Here is a 16,141-nt window from a genome sequence, read left to right on the forward strand (position 1 = left end):
TAGCTGGAGAGCCTCCAGGATTTATTTAGAATCTCCTGGGTGTCCCCATAAAGACCATAAGCCAAATATAAGCAGCACTGCTGGTCTGCATTAACATAGCTACTAATTGTGCCTATTGTTACGGTACAGTTAGGCCTCGTACACACGATAGGTTAAACAAAGGACAACGCTCTGATGGACTGTTTTCATCGGTCAAAACCGATCGTGTGTGGGCCCCATAGGTTATTTAACCATCCGTTAAAAAAAAGCCAACTTGCTTTAAATTTAATCTATGGATTCCTAACCGATAGGTCAAAACCGATCGTTAGCAGGCACGACCATCGGTTAAGAATCCACGCATGCTCAGAATCAAGTCGACCCATGCTTGGAAGCATTGAACTTCATTTTTTTCAGCACGTCGTTGTGTTTTACGTCACCGCGTTCTGACACGATCGGTTATTTAACCGATGGTGTGTGGGCACGACGGACCATCAGTCAGCTTCATCGGTTAACCGATGACAACGGTCCTTCAGACCGTTCTCATCAGATGGACTGATTGTGTGTACGAGGCTTAACTCTTTTAAACTCAAATGACACTGACAGACTTTGCTTTATATTTGCCTATATTGGTTTGCATATACTAAAATATTATTTAATTGCCCAAATTTTTTTTTTATTGCTATATGTATCAATTTTTTTGATTAACAAGGACAGATATTTTAAGATATTACTAGTGTTTTGTAAATGTGGTCTCATATTGTTTCTAAAGTTGTATTGATGAATGTATTGGGAAGGTAAAGTCTTGTTGGTGTTCTTGTTTTCCTATAGGAAATGATGGAAGCAGGCATAAGTTGCGTGACCAGGGTGTGTCCTTTGCCTAAAAATTTTAGCGTCAAAAGATATTTTTCATCTAGGCTCAGAAAGTTTGTATCTGCCTGCAACCAATAGAGAGGGAGCAGTATTGATCTGGTAGAGTGCCTCTGCTTCACTTCTGTAGGTTCAGGAGGGATCCACATCCTGGGAACAGAAGCAAAACCTTGGGCAGAATTAGGACCAACCTATGACTTTTTTTCTTCTTCTTATACTGTGCCCAGCAACTATACTCTACCTAGGGGGCTCCAACATCCAACGGTGGTCTAAGGCAGCCTTTTTCAACCAGGGTGCCCAGGCACCCTGGAGTGCCTTCAGGTTTTTTCAGGGGTTCCTTGGCAAAACACCTAAAAATTGCCCCATAATTGTATATAAGCTGGCAGCTGGATGGTTGTAATGGTGCACAATGAATACCATCCACCTGCCAACAACCAATTACTTAATTGGATACTAAGGAAAACATAATTTGCCCCTTCCCTGCCCCTCTCCATCTGCTGAGTGAGAGGGAGAAACCGAAGGAGAAGAAAAACATTGGAATACTAGTCAGTACCAGTGTGTAAAGGTGTATTTGCTTTGGAAGAATAAATCACCTCCAATGTTGGGTGTCCTACATGTGTGGATGTTGTTGTGTTATGTTAAACCAGCTTTTCTCAACTTCAACACAGAGGAACCCCTTTAAAAATAATATTCCAGTCTCAGGGAACCCCTGCTAAAAATGACTTTATCTACAACCCATGATACATTAGTGTAATGGTCAGTGGCAAAATGCTCCTTACACTTGTGGTCATTGGGAATAAATACCCCCCTTACAGATAGCTAAAAAGATCAATGGCGTCAGTAGGAACTTATCTGAGGCCTCGTACACACGACCGAGAAACTCGACAGAATCTATCAAAAAACTTGGTGGCAGAGCTTTTGTGCCGAGGAAACCGGTCGTGCGTACGTTTTTCATAGAGGAAACTGTCGAGGAACAAGTTCTCTTTTTCCTCGACGGGAGTCTCAATTTCCTTGTCGTGTTTCTCGTCGGGCTGGTTTTCGACAAGAAACTCGAGCGTGTGTATGCTAAGAAACCCGCGCATGCTCAGAATAAAGTATGAGACGGGAGTAAAAGTAGCATTTGTAATGGAGATAACACATTTTTCAAGCTGTAACAGACTGAAAAGTGCAAATCGTCTCTTACCAAACTTTTAATTAACACACAGTAATGTGAGATTAGCAAAAGCAACCCCAAGAGTTGTGCCAGTGGAATCGAACTTCCCCTGCCATTGTATGTGTTGTACGTCACCGCGTTTGAGAACAAGGAGATTTTGTCTTGACCGTGTGTACGCAAAGCAAGCTTGTCGTGTTCCTCGACAAGCCTAACAAGGAACTCGTTGAGGAAAACGATGTGTCTTTTCCGACGAGTTCCTCGGTCGTGTGTACGAGGCCTGAGGGTCAAAGATTGCTCAAGGAATCCCTAACAGCCTCTGGAAGAACCCTGAGATTCCACAGAACCCTGGTTGAGAAACCCAGCATTAAACTATTAGTTACATTTTTTTACATTTTAGAATGAGGTGCCTCGAGATTTGCAATTTTAAAGGGTGTCTTGACTGAAGAAAGGCTGAGGCCCCGTACACACGACCGAGAAACTCGATGGGCAAAACACATCGTTTTGCTCGTCGAGTTCCTTGTGAAGCTGCCGAGGATCTCGGCGAGCCAAGTTTCCTCATTGACTAATGAGGAAATAGAGAACATGTTCTCTATTTGGCTCGACGAGTTCCTGGTCGGTTTCCTCGGCCAAAAGTGTACACACCACCGGGTTTCTCGGCAGAATACGGCTCTGATCGAGTTTCTGGCTGAATTCTGCCGAGAAACTCGGTCGTGTGTACGGGGCCTGAGAAACACTGGTCTAAGACATGGAATGTACCTTCTAAGAGAGTTAAACTGGCCATACATGCCACGAATTACAGCCATGTCCTCCTAAATCATCCAATATTTGAGCCATGGCTGGCCATGTTGGGACTGAAAAACTAAAGGAGACAAGTTGAAAATTGCTGCCTCCTATCAGATTTCTCCATCCACATTGTTTAGCATGCACAGGGGGATCAATTTTTTCTCTCATTAAGCTCAAGAGGTCATCTGATCGGTCATTTCGTCACTTTCTTTTTACGGACTCCGGTTCTGGTTCCGGTTTCCGGACACTGCCGAGAACAAACGATGTGTAGCTCAGCCAGCCAGCCTTTAAGTTCCCACAGAGGCTTCTACGCTACTCCATTTCTCTGTGGCCTGTCATCTTATTGCTGGGATTTATGACGTCACCATGGATCGCAAAAGTGACCTTGGACCGCATAATATCTATATGCCTTAATATTACCTTCTCATTGTGAGTAGCCATTTGGATTGTTTCTGTTGAATTAAATAAATTCTTAAATACTACACTCAGTCTGGCGCACCTTGTTCCTTTTCTAAAATCTAAACACGTATGAACATTGTACATTGGGTCCAGAAGTGGAGACACAAACATAGATACAATTCGAGTGTCCTAGAATATTGAGTAAGAATTCCACAGCTATATGGTAGGTCAGTGCAGGGACTTCGAGAATCTCACTTTTAATTTATACAAGTGCCATTTTAGTTATCTAAGTAAAAAGGCACTTATTATATAGTATAAATTAAAAGTGAGATTCTCAAGTCCCTGAACTGACCTATCATTCAAATCTACATTTCAGAAGAATCACGAGACGTACATGTCGACTCTATTAAATCAGGTTATTATTCTAAGTAAACCTTAGACAAAGTTAATGTGGTCTCTGGCTATCAGAAGCATTTTTAGTGCCATCGCCTGTCAAAAACGGGATTCCTTGCCAATGTTATTACCAGGAACATTGTGGATGTATTCTACTAAATACATAACCTGTACTTGTATCAGAAATCTTACTGGAAGAAAAAAAAAAAACAGGAAATAGGCCAGTATTTTTCCAAAAAAGGTTATAGACGATCAGAAAGTCCGACAACAAAACCGTGGATTTTTTTCTGACGGATGTTGGCTCAAGCTTGTCTTGCATACACATGGTCGCACAAATGTTGTCGGAAATACGCCAAGAACGCGGTAACGTACAAGACGTACGATGGCACTATTAAAGGAAAGTACAATTCCAGTCGTGTTAGTAGAAGTTTGGTGAGAGACGATTCGCGCTTTTCAGCCTCGTGCTTTTCAGTCTGTTACAGCGTGACGAATGTGCTATCTCCATTACAAACGCTAGTTTTACCAGACCGAGCGCTTCCATCTCGTACCTGATTCAGAGCTGCGTGGAATTTTGTACGTCAAAATTGTCCACACACGATCGTAATTTCCGAGAACGGATTTTGTTGTCGGAAAATTTGAGAACAAGCTGTCAAATTTTTGTTGTTGGAAATTCCGACAGCAAATGTCCAATTTGGAATCTCCGACAAAAAGCTCCTATCGAACATTTGTTTTCGGAAATTCCGACCGTGTGTATGCGGCATTAGAGTTCTGCAATTTCTGGAGGTGCGTTGTAGTAAGAAAGTCCATTCATTCTGAATAGGTTTTCAATGCACCACAACAAATGATTTAATGTACCTTCAGCTTTTTTTGGGTTCACATCTGTGCTTTGTGGTGCACTAAAATTCATGTTTTGTGTTGTATACTAGATAGATGCACTTGAGTGGCATTTAAGATGAATTGCACCACAATACTCTTCACTTTATTATGTGTGTTATCCCATATGTTTTAGCAACACGTGGTAAAACATGCACTTTATTGTACATGGCTTCCATGCAACGGTGTGAATTGAGCCTTAGCATTGCAGGTGTTACACATCATTAGATATGATTCAGTGCGAAGACTTTTTTTTCTCAGAGAATAGGTTTCAGAACTCCTTCCTTCTCAGTCACTCACTCTCCGTCCCCTACCCACCTCTGAGCAACATCCCTTGGTTCCACCGCTACCCACCTCTGAGCAACATCCCTTGGTTCCACCGCTACCCACCTCTGAGCAACATCCCTTGGTTCCACCTCCTACCCACCTCTGAGCAACATCCCTTGGTTCCATCCCCTACCCACCTCTGAGCAACACCCCTTGGATCCATCCCCTACCCACCTCTGAGTAACATCCCTTGGTTCCACCCCCTACCCACCTCTGAGCAACATCCCTTGGTTCCACCCCCTTCCCACCTCTGAGCAACATCCCATGGTTCCACCCCCTACCCACCTCTGAGCAACATCCCTTGGTTCCACTCTCTACCCACCTCTGAGCAACATCCCTTGGTTCCACCCCTTACCCACCTCTGAGCAACATCCCTTGGTTCCACCCCTTACCCACCTCTGAGAAACATCCCTTGGTTCCACCCCCTACCCACCTCTGAGCAACATCCCTTGGTTCCACCACCTTCTCACCTCTGAGAAACATCCCTTGGTTCCACCCCCTACCCACCTCTGAGCAACATCCCTTGGTTCCACCACCTTCCCACCTCTGAGAAACATACCTTGGTTCCACCCCCTACCCACCTCTGAGCAACATCCCATGGTTCCACCCCCTACCCACCTCCCAGTACCGTTTATTTTAGAGAATACAGAACAAAGTATAATTTTATGGTGATAAGTAATTTGTATGGAATAATAGAAGATATAATAATATTAAAAGCAGTAAAGTATAGACACGTGCACTGATGAAAAATGCATTCGTTTTTGTTTTCGATCCACTCGTGTTTTTTTTGTTTTTTTGGGTCATTCGTTATGATTGCAATTCGTAAATTAGAAAATCCGAAAATAAGAAAGAAAATCCCAAAATTCAAAAGAATAACTACGGTAACTAATAATAACTAACTATTAAATTATAGGTATTGGAATTTCCTTTCAAATTTGGCTGTTAGTGAACGTAATGAATACGAATTTATCTGAAGTTACGAATTATCCGAAATAATGAATGCCGCATTAAAACAAATGGAACGGAATTAAATAATAATAAATAATAATAATAATAATAATAAAACGTTTATTCGTATTATTGTTATTTATTATTATTATTATTATTATTAGTTACATTCCATTTGTTTAGATGTGGCATTCATTATTTCGGATAATTTAATAGTTAGTAACAGTTACGTTATAATTCGTTAGTTATTATTTCAGATTTTCACATTTTCGGGTTTTCGAATTTACGGATTTTCGAATATTTGAATAACCAGAAAAAATTGTTAAATGGGTTTTCGTTAATTCAGATATTTCCGAATTAACGCATTTGTCAAAATTTGTTAAAAATGAATTTGAAACTAAACAAATTACACATGTCTAGTAAAGTAGATCCCCTGCAGCCAGCAAAAATAGACCTTTCTCAGCAACAACAGCATCCATAGACTCTCCAGCAGCCAGTAACAATAGACCACTCCCTCAACAGTAGGTCCCTCCCAGCAACAATTGATCCCCCAGCAACTTTAGCCCAACCAACAATAGTTCCCCCACCAGCAACAATAGACGACCTCCCCAACAACAATAGACGACCTCCCCAACAACAATAGACGACCACGCAAATATAGATGCACTCCACCAACAATAGATCTCTTAACAGCCAGCAACAATAGACCTCTCTCTCAACAATAGATCCCTCCAGCAACATAAGCCCCCCCCAGCTTATGATTCCCTCACCGAGGATGGCGGCAGGACAGCCGAGACCTGAGCGATTGCTCGGCTTCTGCTGCCAACATCGTGGGCACCCTGGTCAGGTAAGTATCCTTATTAAAAGTCAGCAGCTCCAGTGTTTGTAGCTGCAGACTTTTACTTTTATTTATTTTTAAACGCCAGACCTCCGCTTTAAGTGATTAATTAAAAAGGTCAAATATAATACAATTATTTATAAAAATGTATAAAAATATATTATATATATATATATTTCTAAAACCGTCAATTTTGGTTTCGGGCCAAGTGCATCCTAAATTTTCATTTCGGTGCACTACTAAATAATAGACCTCCGCCGGCAAAAATAGATCCCCTCCAGGAAAAATAGATCCCCCCAGCAGCCAGAATTAATAGACCTTCCAGCACACTCCCCTCAGCACCCCTTTCCATTACATACATTCAGTGCCGCAAGTGCCAGACATGCATTCTCCTGCGTTCCTGCTGAAGAAAAAACCCTGAGCATGACAGCCGATATTGGGAATACACGGTAAAAGGGGGATCGGAACCCCCCCCTTTTTTTACACACCATACCAGCCTTTGGCTACAGCTCTTAGTTAAATGATGAAGATGTCAGCGGGTTCTGGATGTATATTGCTGTAATGACTCGTGAAGATACTTGTAATGTACACTCCAATATGTACTTACGTTAAAGTTCATACATATAAAATGCATATTGTGCGCCTCCAGAGAAACCTTTTCAAGTGCGATGTAGAAGTCCGCCCCGGATTCGCTGCGGTAGACTTCTAAATTATTTTATGATTTTGATGCAATATACATTTCCTCCAATGCATCAGAGGATGAGACACGGAAGGTTATTTATCTGTATGCCTTTATATATTAATGAGAAGACGCTTTGATATCACACACTGCTTGAATGAAAGTGTCCATTTGTCATCTAAGTAGGGCAGAGAGAAAGAGCCGGGGAGGAGAGAAGAGGACACGTGCCTTCAACACGTTGGATGCAGAGATGTGTGTGATGTGTAGAGTCCACGTGTTCTCTCTCTCCACCCCAGCTGTGCCTGAACCTCTTCAGTATCCAGAAAAAGATTTTGGGGCAGATTCACGTACATCGACGTAATTTTGCGTCGGGCGTAGCATATCTAAGACACACTACGCCGCCGTAAATTTTTTTTTTTTTTTAAATCCTCAAAGAATTTGCGCCGTAAGTTACGGCGGCGTAGTGTATCTTTGGCGGCGTAAGGGCGCGCAATTCAAAACGATGTGATGGGGGCGTGTTTTATGTGAATACATCATGACCCGACGTAAACAACGTTTTTTTTTAACGTCGCATGCGCCGTCCGTGGGGGTGTCCCAGTGCGCATGCTCGAAATTAAACCAGAACAAGCCAATGCTTACGACGGTGACGTCATTCTACGCAAATCCCTATTCGCAAACGACTTACGCAAACGACGTAAAAAATTCAAATTTCGACGCGGGAACGACGGCCATACTTAACATTGAGTACGCCACCATATAGCAGCTTTAACTATATGCCGGAAAAAGCCGAACGCGAACGACGTAAAAAAATGCGCCGGCCGGACGTACGTTCGTGGATCGCCGTATCTAGCTAATTTGCATACTCGACGCGGAATTCGACGGAAATGCCACCTAGCGGCCGGCGGAAAAATGCACCTAAGATCCGACGGCGTACTAAGACGTACGCCTGTCGGATCGATCCTAAATGCAGTCGTATCTTGTTTTGTAGATACAAAACAAAGATACGACGCAGGAACTTTAAAATTACGCGGCGCATCAATAGATACGCCGGGGTAATTCTTTTGTGGATCTGCCCCTTTGAATCTAGGAAGCCCTGGTATGTACCCGGGGCCAACCTAAGGCCAAGGTGGTAAGAGCAGGCTACCAAACCCAAGACTTTGTTAGGGCTCATCTCTTATTCTTATTATTCTGCTCCCTCTTGGCTAGAGACTTGAAAGAGTTTAAAGAGGTTGTAAACCTCCAAAAAAAAAAATGCAAGACATGTGCACTGCCGAAAAAATTTTGTTCGTTTTAGTTTTAAAATGTTTTTGTTTTAATTTTTTTATTTTTTTCAGGCCATTCATTAGGATCGAAATGAGAAAATTTGTAAATTCGTAAATCTGAAAATCCGTAAATTAGAAAATTTGTAAATTCAAAAATTTGTAAATCTGAAGATCTGAAAATCCGTAAATTAGAAAATTCGTAAATTAAAAAATCTTAAGCCGGGTTTACACCGTCCCCGTATGCGGCTCACAGAAGGGGTCCGGTGCGTGCTGGGTCACTGGTTCAGGTCCGATTTCAGCACGTATTTTGGGCTGAAATCTAACCTGAAACGCACCAAAAAAGGCACGTGTTTTTCTGGCACATGGCACCGGACCCGCTCTCCATAGAGAGCCAGTCACATTCTCCTGCTATGCGAATTAAATACGGGGAAATGCGCATTCAATTTGCATACGTGTGAACCCGGCCTCAAAGTTTGAAAGCCTGGAAATTTATAAGTTTGAAAATTCGTAAATTTGTAACTTCGGAAATGTCAAAATTCAGAAATTCTAAAATAAGAAAATAAGAAAGAAAATCCAAATATTTGAAAGAATGAAAAGTCGAAGTAATAACTAACTAACTAATAGACATATTTTTCTAATTTGATTCAATTGGGAAAATGTGTAAATCGCATGGGGGGGGGGGGGGGGGGTTAGTTGTGTGACTCTTGTACAAAGGCTCATACACACTGTAAGAAAATTGGGCAAACATTTTCATCCGAGGACTAATGGTATGATTTTCTGATAGTGTGTACACAACTTTTGACAGCTGATTCCGTCCTTCCGAAAAAAAAGGGACAAACTCCAAACATTTTCTCGTACGGGAACAGAACAAACGATTTTAGTTTAACCACTTTTAGCGCAAATCGTTGTAAGTCGGTACTTTGATGCTAAATACCGTTGTTATGGCAGCAGAGCGTCTGGCTTTCAGATAAAAGTCTCTGTGGCGGTTTCGCCAATAGATTACTTTTATCGGGAGCGGGAGGGGGCACCCCCTCCCGCTGCGTTGCGGTCATCTCCGCCGCTTACCGGAGCCGTCGGTATCGGCGGAGATAATTGCGTCCTTCTTCCTGACAGGCATGGAACCAAGTGAGGGAAAGATGGCCCCCACTCGGCTCCATAACATTGAGGCCGGGTTCACACCTATGCGAATTGAGTGCGGCTTAAACCTCATCCAATTCGCAGAACATTTCTAAATACATTAATTTCAATGATGCTGGTTCACATATGTGCGATGCATTCGCACTGCGCATTGCCGAAAAACGTGTGCGTTTTCTAGGCATTGCGGTGAGGCTCAGGTGCGAATTCAGGCCTATTATCTTCTATGGGCACGCATCTGATTCGCAGATGTGTTCATTTCTCTTCAGGATTTCTCTTATTCTACTCAATACACTTCCCCCTCCCCTCTCCCAGGTCTCCAAATTCGCAGCTAAAACGGAGATGATCTGCTGAACAGCTCTCTTATCTTTTTGCAGAGATAACAGAGCTGGAATTCGCACCGCACAAGTGTGAATCCGGCCTGAATGGAGGAAGCAACGTCAAACATCACTTCCGCCCAATGGTCTTAAAAGGGAAAAAATTACATTTAATTTTTTTATTGCATTTTTGTGTAAATATGAGATCTAAATAAAACCCATACTTCTTTTTTAAGAGGGACACACTTTTAACTTTTTGCTGTAAGCCTGATGTTCACAGGCCACAATAGCTCAAGTTGATTTTTTACATATGCAAGTAAATGTCATTCCATTTTTAAACAAAGATTGCATCTGAATAATAAAACAGCTAAAGAAAGAATGGTTTTAAAACTTATAAAGTATGAAAATATTGAGTTAAAAAAAAGTATAAACATATATATAAAAGCCATTACAGTTTACAATAGCTCAAGTTGATTTTTACATACACAAGTAAGTGCCAGTTCACACTACAGCGACATGAAAGTCGACACTACTTTCCAAGGCAACTTCAAGGCAACTTAGAGGCAACTTCAAGGCAACTTCAAGTCGCCTCCAGGACAGGCAACTTTGCCAGTGGCCAATCAAACAATAATCAGCTCTGTGGGAGGGAGGAGTTTGTCTGAGAAAACTATTTTCTCTTCCTGTAAAGTTGCTTCAGTTAAGACAGTGATCCGACTTTGGAGGCAACTTCCATTGAAATCAATGAGTACAAGTTGCCTACAAGTCGCCTTGAAGTAGTGCATGAACCTTTTCTGAAGTCGGAGCGACTTCAGTAGTGTACATTAAGACGGCTCCCATTCACTTCAATTGAATTTCTCATGTCGCACGACTTGGGGCGACACAAGTCGGATCCCAAGTCGCGGTAGTGTGAACCGGCCCTTAATGTCATTCTAGAGATTTATGCATAATTAGACCTCTCAGTAACAAGTTTTAGTCAGGTACATTCAACCTCAAACCAGGAAATGTCTGCTGTGTTGTCTTGTTAGCTATTTAGCTAACTCATAGTGCTCTGACAATCATAGATAAAAATATTTATTTTCAAACAAAGATTGCATATGAATAATAAAACAATAGCTAAAGAAACAACGGTTTTAAAACGCATTAAGTATGAAAAAGTAAAAAAAAAAAAAAAAGTATATATAAAAATATATATAAAAGACATTACAGTTTACAATAGCTCAAGTTGAATTTACAATATTTCTCAGAGTTAAAAATAAATAAAAGTATGAATAACATAAAGTATAAAAATATATCTAAAAGCCATTACAGTTTCCCTTTAATTCTATGTAATCCACCTCGCCATAATCTTACCACAGGCACATCTCCAAAGAGGCAGGATGCCCTCCAGGGGACAGCTTAAGGGCAGCACACCAACTGCATTACATCACAGAGCTACGCCTGTGCAGGGCGCTGCTGTGTCTCAATGGTACTGCAAAAGGCTGTAAAGTCTCTTTAGCTTTACATTGTGTTGAATTGGGGAGCCACAAAAAAAGTACAAAAAGTACATAAAAAAAAAAAACTCACCTGAAAAATCGCTATCCAAGCATAGCCAATATTATCAAAATTGATAGCACCTTTGAAAGGGTTGTGTTCTCCAGCAGAACAGTTGGTATAATATTGATTCCAATTCACACATGAAGTATTGCTGGTGTTATTGTAATAATTATAATCCAGTGTACACTCCAGTCCTTCTTCTCTACGCGTCGGGACGTTTCGGCAATAACGCATGCCGTTTTCACGGGCTTGGGAACAGATGAACGGGTTCTCGTCTTCGTTTTCCGTCTGATAGTACCGTTCCAATTCCAGGGAAAGAGGACTAAAGAGGGAAGAGTATAGAAATAAAAAAAGTAAGACACAAGTTGAGAAGCAACATTTAACCACTTCAGCCCCGGGAGATTTTCCCACTTAATGACCAGGCCATAGTAAAAACGGGTGTACTCAGAATCTGTGCCAATCAGCTTCTAATTTCAGCTTGTCCAACTAAGCGTTGACAATAAAGCCTGGAAGCTGATTGGCTTCTCTGCAGAGCTGCACCAGATTTTGGACTCCAGTTTTAGTAAATCAACCCAAAATGTATTTCAACCATGTATATTATAATTATTATTATTATAATACAGGATTTATATAGCGCCAAAAGTTTATACATCGATTTACAACTTGAATATAGCTGTATGAGGTTCAGCTTTAGATGTTTTAAAAATGCAATTAGAGCTAAAGTTCAAAAATAAAGCCAAAACTTTTTTTACATTTTGCATAGAGAAGATTATGAAAATCCATGCCAATTTTTTTTCTCATCTGTGTCCTATTATAGATTTCCCTTCATTTTCTGTCCTGTAGACACAACAGGAAGAGAGGGAAATGCCTTTTCAGCAGTCACCGGATCAAGTATCCCCACTTCCTGTCTGGTCTAGTGACAATTTTTTATTTATTTTTTACTTTTAGCAACACGGGGCCGGATTCAGATACCTCCGCGTATCTGTCCGGCCGGCGTAACGTATCGTAGATACGTTACGCCGCTGTAACTTTGGGCGCGAGTTCTTTATTCAGAAAGAACTTGCGCCCTTAGTTACGGCGGCGTAACGTATGTGTTGCGGCGTAAGGCCGCGTAATTCAAATGGGGATGTAGGGGGCGTGTTTTATTTAAATTAGGCTTGACCCCGCATATTTGAAGTTTTTTTTGAACGGCGCATGCGCCGTTCTTGAAAACATCCCAGTGCGCATGCTCGAAAATCCGCCATAAAACGTCATTGCTTTCGACGTGAACGTAAATTACGTCCAGCCGAATTCGCGAACGACTTAAAAAATTCAAAACTCGGCGCGGGAATGACGGCCATACTTAACATTAGCTACCCCTCATATAGCAGGGGTAACAATACGCCGGAAAAAGCCGAACGCAAACGACGTAAAAAAAAAGCGTCGGGCGGTCGTTCGTTCGTTTCTGAATCGGCGTAACTACTCATTTGCATATTCCTCGCGTACAAATACGGAAGCGCCACCTAGCGGCCAGCCTGGAATTGCAGCCTAAGATCCGACGGTGTAAGACACTTACACCTGGCGGATCTTAGGGAGATCTATGCGTAACCTGATTCTCTGAATCAGTCGCATAGATACGACTGGTCGAACTCAGAGATACGACGGCGTATCAGGAGATACGCCGTCATATCTCTTTCTGAATCCGGCCCCCGGAGAATAAATCTCCCTAATAGATACACAAACAGTGCTAAAAATTTCATGGGTTATAAAACTTTTTCTTCAATATGCAAAAAATAAATAAAAAAATTGGGCTTTTGATAAATTTTAATATTACTACTGTAGATCTTTCAGAATGACTCTAATGTGACGTATAAATTATTTATATTAATATTAATATAAAAATATATATATATATATATATATATATATATATTTAAAATATATATTTTTTACTGTTGCTAGATCTTTTAGAATGACTCTAATCGAATTTTATATATATACATATATATATATATATACACACACACACACATATACACAGTACATATGCAATATAAATAAAATTAAATACAATTATAAATGAAATCTAAGTTATATATACAGTATATATCAAGTAAAAATGAATATAATATATATTATAAATAAATGTATATCAAAGCATTTTTTTTTACAGGGTATAAAAGAGAAGAGAGGCACCTCTGAGGCCCCATACACACGAGAGGATTTATCCGCAGATACGGTCCAGCGGACCGTATCCGCGGATAAATCCTCTCGAGGATTTCAGAGGATTTCTATGCGATGGAGTGTACTCACCATCGCATTGAAATCCGCGCTGAAATCCTCTGCCGATGACGTGTCGCGCCGTCGCCGCTATTATGACGCGGCGACGGGCGCGACGCTGTCATATAAGGAATTCCACGCATGCGTCAAGTCATTACGACGCGTGCGGGGAATCCCTTTAGACGGATGGATCCGGTAAGTCTGTACAGACGAGCGGATCCATCCGTTGGAATGGATTCCAGCAGATGGATTTGTTGAGCATGTCAGCAAATATCCATCTGCTGGAAATCCATCCCAGGGGAGATTTATCCGCGGATAAATATCCGTTGGCGTGTACACACCATAGGATCTATCCGCAGAAACCCATTTGATGGGATTTATCTGCGGATAGATTCTATGGTGTGTATGGGGCCTCAGTGTAGCAATAAGTTGCTAAATGTTGTACCTTCATTAAATGTAACCATATTGCTACACTTAGAGGCTCCTCTCTTCTTTTTTTATACTCAGTTGTGACATGACGCTACTCTTATATCAAGACATCGCTTGTATATCAAGGCAAAATGTATTAAAACATTTTGCTTGTCTTGCAAAACGCTCTCAAACCAAGTTACTCTCAAACCAAGGTTTTACTGGTATATAAATGAAAATTGTATTTATAATTTTATTTTATTTTATTTATATTTATATTTATATACAAAATACATAATAAAATAATAAAAATGTTGTTGCTAAAATGAAAATTTAGGCTGCATACAGGAAAGTCTTTATATACTGCAACCATTACACTAATACTCCTGTATGGATTATAAAAAGAAACAAAAATGTTATATGTATCATATAAAAATGTATATTATAAATATTATAAATAAATTACAATATATTATAATATAAAAAAATATATATTATAAATAAAAATACTAATATATATATATATATATATATATATATAAAAAAACAATATATATATAGTTACATATATATAGTTAGATATATATATCTATCTATATAGATATATATAATAAAAAATATATTTTTGTTGCTAAAATGCTTTGAAAATTGAGGCTGCAGACAGGAAAGTCATTTTTTATTGCAGCCATTACACTAATGCTCCTGTATGGAATGGCCCTTGTGCTATTATTTATTGTCGGAATGAAGAGAGTCGCATGGCCTCAGACAGGTAAATGGCTCCGCTTTCACTCTACAATAAAATTCTGGGACAGAATGTCCCGGAGAAACGAACACAGTGGAGAAATGAAATATAGAAAATCTGCCCACCCTCCCGCCAACCATCAATAACGGCCCTCTCTACGATATTTATTCATTAAAAAAATAAAAAACGCTCTGGTGAGCCTCTTTCGCCAACTTACAGACTGAAATTTTCAGGAAGGAAGCAGCGGTTTCTCAGCAGACCAGACCAGAGCTGGACGCCAACAATCCCAAATATGAAGAACACAAAGAAGCAAAGCAGTAGGACGTTGCCCAACATCGGGAGGGTGTCTAGCAGCAGCGTGACAAGGATTCGCATACCTGACGAAACAAAACATATGTTTATATGACAGCGGACAAGGATTCTGTTTTGTACCCTCCTAAGCTACTTTGAGTGTGTCCAGCCAAAACTGGTGGAAATCCAGAACCTCTGTCAGGCCCCGTACACACGGCCGAGGAACTCGACGTGCCAAACACATCGAGTTCCTCGGCCAGTTCAGTCCTGGAGCCGCCAAGGACCTCGGCGGGCCAAGTTCTCCCATAGAACAACGAGGAAATAGAGAACATGTTCTCTATTTCCTCGCCGAGGTCCTCGTCGGCTTCCTCGGCCGAAAGTGTACACACGGCCGGGTTTCTCGGCAGAATTCAGCCAGAAACTCGGTCGGAAGCTGAATTCTGCCGAGGAAACTGGCCGTGTGTACGGGGCCTCAGTGTTTAGTTACCATGGGCCAGATTCACAGAGCAGATACGACGGCGATCTCCTGATACGCCGTCGTATCTGTTGTTCTATCTATGCGACTGATTCATAGAATCAGTTACGCATAGATAGCCCTAAGATCCGACAGGTGTAATTGTTTCACACTGTCGGATCTTAGGATGCAATACCGCGTCCGCCGCTGGGGGGAGTTCGCGTCGTAAACCAGCGTCGGGTATGCAAATTAGTAGTTACGGCGATCCACGACGGTTTTTCGCGTTCGCTACGTCGCTGCTAGTCTAGTTTCCCGTCGCAAAGTTAGTCGTCGTTTTAGGTGCCCTAACTTTACACAGCACACGTATGTGCTGTATAAAGTATGGCCGTCGTTCCCTGCGTCGAAATGTAAAAATTTTTCCTTCTTGCGTAAGACATCCGGGAATACGGAAGTACGCTACGCACGTCGCCGTTCGAAAAAAATGACGTCACTTCGCGCAAAG

At 41.2% G+C, this 16,141-nt stretch overlaps 1 protein-coding gene across 3 annotated transcripts in view; it reads right to left on the minus strand.

Moving 5' to 3' along the window:
* The window catches only part of CACNA1G (calcium voltage-gated channel subunit alpha1 G), a 262,233-nt gene that overhangs the window by 94,168 nt on the left and 151,924 nt on the right, over positions 1–16,141 (minus strand). For all 3 annotated transcript variants that reach the window (XM_040330722.1, XM_040330720.1, XM_040330721.1), the window contains exons 5-6: positions 15,112–15,271; positions 11,516–11,807 (exon numbers count right to left, since the gene is read on the minus strand). In XM_040330722.1, the coding sequence (XP_040186656.1) occupies positions 11,516–11,807; positions 15,112–15,271 (452 nt within the window). The remainder of the gene's footprint in view (positions 1–11,515; positions 11,808–15,111; positions 15,272–16,141) is intronic.

Source organism: Rana temporaria, chromosome 12 (genome assembly GCF_905171775.1).
Source record: "Rana temporaria chromosome 12, aRanTem1.1, whole genome shotgun sequence".
Classification (NCBI taxonomy): Eukaryota; Metazoa; Chordata; class Amphibia; order Anura; family Ranidae; genus Rana; species Rana temporaria.